Genomic DNA, 8,089 nt, shown 5'->3' with positions numbered 1-8,089 from the left:
GCGCCCGCGCCGTTCGTGGGGCGCGGCGCGCACGGCGCGGCGCGCGGCGGCGCGCGGCCGTTGCCGTTGCCGGGGCGCGGCGCGCCGTGGAAGAAGCCCGGCGCGCCCTGCGCGGCCGCCGCGGCCAGCGCAGCCTGCGTGGGGTAGTCCCAGCGGTCCGCGTAGAGCTGCTGGCGCTCTGCGGCCGCGGGCGCGACGAGCATGCCGGTCACGGGGTCGATCAGCAGGCCCTCTGCAGCCTGCAGCAGTTCGTAGGGCAGCGCCTCCGGCGCAAAGTAGTCGCCGGCCGCCGCGAGCTGCAGCAGCCCGCCCCCGCCGCCGACGCCGCCGCTGGGAGGCGGCGCGACGAACACATACTGCCCGCCCGGCCCCGCGGCGCCGAGCGCGTCGGGCGCGAGCGCGGCGCCGGCGCCCGCGGGCGCGTACTGCGCGACGCCGCCCGCGGCCTTGGCGGCGGCGGCGGCGCTGCCGTTGCTGCTCAGCGGGCTGGGGGGCTGGCTGTAGTGGAGGCTCGACTGGGAGGGGGTCGCATATGACGAGGTGCTCGCGGCCAGGTTGGTGTACCCGCTGGTGCCCCCCACGCTGCCGTCGACCATCTGCATGGGCGCGAGCTGGTCGCCGCGGCCGGGCCGCGCGGCGCGCACGCCGTCGGGGCCAAAGTACACAGACCCCGTGGGGCACCAGCTGTGGCGGCGGCTCGAGCCGGCGTTGGGCGCGCGGGGCGCGCCCGCGACGAAGGCGCCGCCGTGCGGGGCCGCGCCGGGCGCCGCGGCGGCGGCCCAAGGGGGCGCCTGCTGCCGCTGCGCAAGCGGCACCTGCATCTGAGCCGCCAGGGAGGGCTGCGACTGCGCGAGGTGTGCCTGCTGGAGGAGGCCGCCAGCGGGAAGCTGCCCGGCAGCCGGGTCGCCCAGGCCCAGCACCGCCAGGCGCTCGGCGATCGCCGCCGAGGCCAGACCCATCTGGAGCGCGGCAGCGTTGACGCCGCCGCTGGGGGTGCCGGTGCCGCCGTAGCCGTTGGGCGTCGCGCGGCCGCTCTGGATGGGCGCAAACACGGCGCCGGCCGGCAGAGAGGCCGCTGCAGCGGCCTGCTGCAGCTGCTGCATCAGCGCGGGGTTGCTGTCAAAGTTGCCAACGCTGCCACGGCGCACGGCGCGGGGGTCGGCCCCTGCGCTGACAAACATGCTGTGGCGGCGCGCGCGCGGCGCGCGCGGCGCGGTGGGCATCAGCATCGGCATGGCGCCGCCCCCGGGGAGCATCTGCGGCGACAGCGGCGCCAGCGACGCCTGATGCTGCGGCACCTGTAGCTGCATCATCGGCGGCTGTGGCCCCGAGGGGCCCACTGCGGCGGCGGACGCCGGCAGGGATTCCCAGGGATCCTCCCCAATCACGTACGCCTGCAGGGACGCCAGCGCGTCTGAAGAGTCGCCGTCCATGCCAAGCGCTTGCATGCCCATGGCCGCGGCCGCGCTCGCGCGGCGCGCGCGCGCTGCTGCCGCGGCGGATGCGCCGTCTTGAGGGTGCGTGTGCGCGCCGAGCTGCTGGGGCAGCAGCGGGGGCATCGCCAGGCCGTTTGAGACGACGATCATGGGCTGGCCGTGCGCGTGCTGCCTGGTCATCGCCTGCTGCGCCACCGCCTGCGCCGCCTGCTGCTGGTCGAGCGCGGAGCCGTCGTACAGGCCCGCAGCAAACCCGGCCGCCAGCGCGTTGGACGCCGCGGGCAGCATGGCCGGCGCGTCCACGCCGAACCGGCGAGCGGGAGGGCTGTGTATCAGGGGCTGCGGCGCAAAGATGGTGGTGGCGCAAGTGTGATTGCGGCGGCGCGGTTGCCCGGCGGGAAGCGCACGCGCACCGTACCGTTTCGCCCGACAGGCGCCGGGCCGCGCGCAAGGCCAGACCCGAGGCCGCTGCTACCTACCTCAGGTATTGCGTTGAGAAACACCGCGTCCGCGCCGGATACGAATGGGACGTCTGCCGGTGCGGGGGGGCGATGGGGAAAATACGTCGGGATAGTGCGGCCGCCCCTGGACACAAAAACATATGAATGCGCACAATAAACCTTATATGATAGGGTTCAAGCCCAAAACAGGCGAAAGGCGCGGCGGCCGATAAAGGCCCCACGCTCGCAATCCAATCCGCTCGCACTCTCCAGCGCTCACCGGCTACTAGAGCGTGTGCCATGGGTTCATTGATGCTTCGAAGGCTTATAAGTGTTCGGGCTGGGATCTATTCAGGGGCACCCGGGGCGCTGCGTTCAGTTTGGGAAGGGATTATAAGCTCGTGTTGAATGGCAATATAGAGGGACAGCTCTGGTAAGCTGGTCAATGTTTTAAGGCTCGTAAGAGCGGACGTGCTGTGAAATGGAGCGCGGCGGAAACAGCACAAGCGTGCAGGCTCCTGTGGGCAGCCGGCGGGCGTTCGCGTCGATCACGCAACCACTGGCATCGGAAGTCTGCTCATTCCCTTTGGGGCGGCCAGCATCCCACTTGAAGAAAGCGGTGAGAATTCCATTACAAACACACGACCAAGTTCCGTAAGGGCTATTGACTCCGTTCAGGACGCTGCGGCGCCCGGCCCAGCCTGACAAAGCTTGTGCGGGAGACCTGACCAGCGAGGAGGGGCAGGTCATAGAAGCGCAGCGCGCATGTTGGTGTGTGTGCTGGTTTGCAAGCACCAGTCATGGGTGGCGACATAACTTCGGCTCCGACCCCCCCCCTCCCACACACAAACGGACGTGCGCATGCAAGCGCACACATCCGTTTGCCTGCGCATGCCTCATGCCGCACCTGTTGGCAGGCCGCGTCGCCCGCAGCAGCCAAGGAAGGTGCCGCCATCTTGACAGCGAGCTGCAGCGCCGCCGCACGCGCCGACAGTGGCACACCTCCACGCGCGCCGCTGCTGGCCCCAGTGCCGACCGCCGCTGAGGCCGTCGCGCTCCTGGAAAGCACCGATGCAGTCGCAGGGGACGCCCAGGCACCCAGCGGCTCGCCTGCGCCACGCGGCGCAGGTGCCTGTGGCGAGGCCAGGCTGCAGCGTGAGGCGAGGTGGCCCCTGAGGTCGTGCATCTGGCTGCACAGCTGCTCGTACGAGGGCACAAATTGGCCGCCACCTGGCCGCTGCTCGCGCTCCTGCTGGTCAAGCAGGTGCTGCTGCTGCTGAAAGTGACGCAGCCTGCGAGACTGGCCTGGCGGGGCCAGCGAACCCCACTGCTTGTTGTCCTGCTGCCGTCCGCCGTCACCTGCGCCCCACACCCCCAGACCGTCGTGCTCAGCTGACACGTCTTCCTGCTGTCCTGCTGCCACGAGGCTTGTGCGGATGGGGGGCAGCAGGGTGTGCGCCGCCGCACCTTGCCCCCCGCACGTCATCCCACCACACTCCTCGCCCAGCTGCTGTGCGTGCGTCCTGGCGGCCGGCAGCCGCTTGGCATGCGCCCAACTGAGGTCGGAGCTACGGGCCAGCTGGGGGCCGCGCACGTCGCCTCTTGCGTCTGCCACGCCCGCGCCTGCCTCCTCCGCAGCTGTCTGTGCACCTGCGCTCTGGGTGATGAACACCTTGTCCGCGGCGCGGTCACCCCTGCTGTCACCACAGCCGCTGCCCACGTCGCTGTCCTCGGCTTGCTGCTCGTCTGGGTGGACCGTCTCAAACTGCACGAGCGCGTGGCTCCTCTTGGGGTGGGGTCCCAGCCGCTCCACCAGGTCCTCCAGGATCTGAAAAGTGGAGTGAGGCCACGTCATTCACCTGACGTTGATCATCACGTTGCTTTGGTGGCTGCGTCCGCGTCTCCATGGCAGGCCACTTGCAGCGCAGCGTGGTGCGGCTGCTGCGATGGTGCGCCGCCCCATGCACGTGGCGTCGGCCCCATGCTTACCTCATCCAACGCCTCCAATCCCATGGGCTGGCTGAGCGCCCAGTACGCCGCCTCTCCTTCTGAACACGCTGCTGCCGGCTGCTGTTTCTGCTGCCGCTGCAACAGTTGCACGTTTCCAGCATCATCGGCTCGCTGGACCGCCATACACTCGGCCGCAGGGCCCGCCCTGGGCGACCCAGGAATCAAGCGTGCGAGTGTAATCACCCAAACTTTGAAATGCACGACCGCTAACGTGTCCCTTCCCTGACACTGCCCGCTGCCAAGGTCACACGGCTCAGCGGGTTGCAATGGCAGTTTGCATCATTGCAGCCACATGGCCACACATCACCTGGCTGTCGTTCTGCTCTCCTCGCCACCCATGGGGTCTCTCTGATAAACTTAGATGCCACAGCTGCCACGCAGACGAATCTCTGCGGTCCTGGCTAGGTCAAACGCGAGATTAAATGCCTGTGGTATCATGAGAGTGAGCGAGAAGGCTATATTCGAACGATATGAGCGTTAAATATATTTACACTTGATCACCTCGGTTCACCAATAAGACTTCTGCATTGTGCGCAGCGTGCATCTCGGTGAGGCAGCACCTGGACTATCGAAAAGCTATAGATCACCATGAGAGGTAGCATTGATGACCTGTCAGCGATACGGCAAGAGGCGGTGGAGCAAACGCTGGCGCTTGACGCGCTAGAGGCCTTGCACGTGCGTACGCACGTGCAGGCGCGTACAGCGGCGCGCGCCAATGGCTTGTGATAGGCCAGGCATGCGATTGGCTGCCAGCGTACGCGTCCATAGGGACACCGAATCTTAGCCAGTGGCGCTGCACTGCACATAGGGGTGCCTTGGTACTGCCGTGCAACGGAGAGCCAAGTACTTCTTTCGGGCTCTGCAAGCAGGCAAAGCAGCCGCCTCTTGCTGTCTTCAAATCAACCCGTATGGCCCCTGCGCAGGTCAAGGCCGTGCTGTCGGCTGCCCTTGAAAAGCTCGCCCTCATCGGCGTGATCAACGTGGACCCAGCTGCCCAGGCGCAGGCGCTGACGGAAAGCGTCGGCGACGAGATCGGCCGCATGATATCGGCGCAGCAGCAGCTGGAGCGGAGGTTTGAGGAGCTGGTGGCGGCGCAGCATGAGCTGCGGGGCCAACCCAACAAGATCAAGCTGCAGGAGAATGAGGCACGCGGCTTCTGCAGCTCGCAAGGGCGGGACTTGCCGGGCGGGAGCAGCAGCGTCCCCTGGGCCCAAGCGCTGCAGCCGCGTCTACGTGCTGGGTCATGCAGGCACAGGGGCGGCCTTGCAGGTAGTGATTGAGGCGGCACCGCCCCACACACCACCAGAAAGTGGGCTGTTTGTTTGCCGCCTCATACGCCCGCACCAGCCGCTCGCAGGCCCAGCTGGCAATCGTGTCGGAGGAGCTTAGGTCAGCGACGCAGCAGCTGTGCCGAAACCTGAAGGACAACCTCAATGTTGCGGACAACATGGCCAAGGCGCGAGCAAAGCAAAAAACTGGGTTTTGTTTGGGAGGGTGCGATGACTGCGGGCGCTTGTGGTGCGCGGCAAACAGGGCAGTCGCTGTGCTCAAAGGGAGGGCAGGTTAAGGGGCAGCACAGTGCAGCTGTTGGCTCGGCTTTCCAGTCCAGTTGCGAACCTGCTAGGTGATTAGCATGGCTTTATCAAAAGACCCTCTGCACAACTGTTGTTTGCTGCACGTTCTTGGAAGATATAGCGGCTCTCTCAGGTGCCGCAGCACACAGCATCTCAGAGATCTGACCCAGCCCCGTACCGCGTCCGCCTGGTCCCCCCTCCTCTGACAACCTGTTAGTGACCCACCACATGCACAGATTGCCCACCAGAGGGCGTCGCTGGTCGCGCTGCTGTCTGCGACGCTCAGGTCCCTGGATGGCGCCATGGACGGCCAGGCGAGCGTGCTGCCGGTGGTGGAGGCTGTCAACGGGTTCGAGCAGGAAGAGGTGAGCGCCGCTGGTGAGGTGGCCGCCTGGTGCATGCGTACGTCCTTGGGAACTAGCGAAGAAGGGCTGGCTGGATAGGCGAATCGACGCCCATAATGATTGCACCGCTTGCTGTCAGTAATGTGCATGGACGAGTGGGCGTGGATTGTTGGACCTGCTTGGAGCCTGGGTGACCTGGTGCTCAAGGGCATGACACATGCACACAAACACTCGCACACACACGCGTGCACACACAGACGTGCACACCCACACACACACACACACACACACACACACACACACAGGCCAGGGCCCGCGAGCTGGTTGAGGCGGAGCGCGCGGCCAGCGCGGCAGTGCGATCGCTGCGCCAGGATCTGAAGGACGAGAGGGCGGCGCACGAGGTTGCGGTAAGTGGGGCACGCGCATGCTGGAGCTTGGCCGTGAAGTTTAAAGGGCTGGTGCGGGGGAGCGCACAAAGGAGCAATCAGAAGTGGAGAGGTGGCTGGTGGTGCGATGAGCTGGCGCTGGCCTGTGGTGGTGCAGCCGTGTTTTTGTGTCTTGCCCTTGGGTGCCGCTGTTGGTCTGATGACCGCAATCGTCCATGGGTGCACACCCGACGCTCACAGATGCAGGAGCGGCGGCTGGCTCTTGCGTCGCTGAAGGAGCAGCTGCGGGGCGACAAGCTGCGGTTGGCGGTGGAGGGCAGGTGCGCGCACAGCGGATGCAGGTTGTCAATGCTGACTGTTTGGGCACGGATTGGTGGAACCTCCGCAAAGGGCAGATCCACACCCATTTGTTTGCAGCAACACCTGTCTTCCCCCGCCAGGCCCCCCCAGCCTTGACTCATTGCCACGACTCAACAGGCCCTTGCCCCTCCATCTCACTCGACCCGGTCTCTCCCCTCAGTCGACCCGCACCGCTCGCCCCCGCTGTGACAGGTACCTCGAAAAGGACCTGGCGGCCTCCAGCCAGGCCGCGCGCCGCCTGCAGAGCGCGGAGCTGGAGGCCGCCTCCAACCGCCTCGCGCTGCTCCGCCAGCAGATCGAGATCGAGCGCAGCATCGGCGCGGCCGCCACGGAGCACCTCGGGCGCGCGGCTGCGGCGCGGCAGGACGACGCGGTCGGGTGGGGATCGAGGCGGGAGGAGGACGTGCATGCAAAAGAGCGGCAAATCGAGGTGGGGCGGGTGGAGGCAAAGTGGCATCGGTGGGGAGGCGGCTCCCTTGCTGATTCGCCTTTTGCAGAGCCTGCTTGACCTGTCACGCGCAGCACTGCGCGGGTGTGCTGCTTTATGCTTGTGCTTCCATCTGCATGCTTCAAGTTGCCGCGCCAGCCAAGCTGCACTCAAGATGCCCTTGATTTCCCCTGCCCGTTGCTCTGGTGCAATCACAGCTGGTCCGGGCGCAGCACCAACGCGATGCCATGCGCTTGAAAGACATGGAGGGGCGCCTGGCAGAGGAGCAGGAGCTGAAGGTGGGTGGGGCCTGCCGTCATGCGCAGCGTACGTCATGCAGCGGGAAGAGCGCTGCCCTCGCAGCGCAGCCACCGCTGCGCAGACACGCGGCGGCCGCTGCCTCCTCACGGAACAGGCGGCCAATGCATCGGCAGGATTCAAGGTGGCTTGTGCCGCATGTCTCTCGCTTGGTGGCTAATCAAAGCTGTACATGACATTGCAGCCACAAAGCGCATGTGCTGGCTGCCACAGCCTACCTAGAGGACCATCATCAGGGAACACCGCTGTGCACTGCAGAACAGAAAATGCACACACCGTTAAGCGCCGCAACGACATTCATTTTGTTCGTTGCGCTTGTACCCAGGCGCGACGAGACGATCGCAAGAGGGCCGAGGCGGAGGCTGCAGAGCGCGAAGCTGCTGACGCAGTGCGAAGGCTGCGGGCAGCAGTCAAGATCCAGGCAGCGTGGCGTGGTTGCAAGGTGCGTGTACCAAGTGCAACGAACGCACACGGTGTGGATGTATCAGACGCAACAGGCTCCAGCGCGTGTGGGAGTGAAGTTGAAATGGTCATGTCTGGCCCGGTGCCCCCTGCCACTACTGCTTATTGTGCACGACAGCTCAGGGCAAACATCGCCCAGACATAACGGGTATATGACTCCCGCCCTATGCCATGTCGGGCAGCGACTTCACTTGGGCTGGTACCAAGTCGCCCCAGGGCGTGCTGTTCATGACGACTGCTTGCTTGAGCACCCGCAGAATCTTGTGTGTGTGTGTGTGTGTGTGTGTGTGTGTGTGTGTGTGTGTGTGTGTGTGTGTGTGTGTGTGTGTGTG

The 8,089-nt window shown here is 66.0% G+C and overlaps 2 protein-coding genes across 2 annotated transcripts; one reads left to right on the top strand and one right to left on the bottom strand.

Annotated features, from left to right (window-relative positions):
- Nucleotides 1–220: 220 nt before the first annotated feature.
- On the bottom strand, nucleotides 221–3,731 carry MNEG_11540 (hypothetical protein; the record flags this gene model as incomplete). Its single annotated transcript, XM_014039989.1, has 4 exons — nucleotides 221–239; nucleotides 358–1,775; nucleotides 1,916–1,968; nucleotides 3,527–3,731. 4 exons carry the CDS (start codon nucleotides 3,729–3,731, stop codon nucleotides 221–223), a joined length of 1,695 nt encoding a protein of 564 aa, XP_013895443.1.
- A 743-nt stretch (nucleotides 3,732–4,474) lies between these two features.
- Nucleotides 4,475–7,902, top strand: MNEG_11539 (flagellar associated protein; the record flags this gene model as incomplete). Its single annotated transcript, XM_014039988.1, has 10 exons — nucleotides 4,475–4,561; nucleotides 4,810–5,085; nucleotides 5,244–5,321; nucleotides 5,697–5,825; nucleotides 6,110–6,211; nucleotides 6,431–6,510; nucleotides 6,743–6,980; nucleotides 7,196–7,276; nucleotides 7,621–7,737; nucleotides 7,876–7,902. 10 exons carry the CDS (start codon nucleotides 4,475–4,477, stop codon nucleotides 7,900–7,902), a joined length of 1,215 nt encoding a protein of 404 aa, XP_013895442.1.
- Between the last annotated feature and the right edge of the window lie 187 nt (nucleotides 7,903–8,089).

The sequence above is a fragment of the Monoraphidium neglectum genome (genome assembly GCF_000611645.1).
Source record: "Monoraphidium neglectum strain SAG 48.87 unplaced genomic scaffold scaffold02792, whole genome shotgun sequence".
Classification (NCBI taxonomy): Eukaryota; Viridiplantae; Chlorophyta; class Chlorophyceae; order Sphaeropleales; family Selenastraceae; genus Monoraphidium; species Monoraphidium neglectum.
Note: the sequence above shows the minus strand (reverse complement) of the source record. Positions and strands in the feature narration are given on the sequence as shown.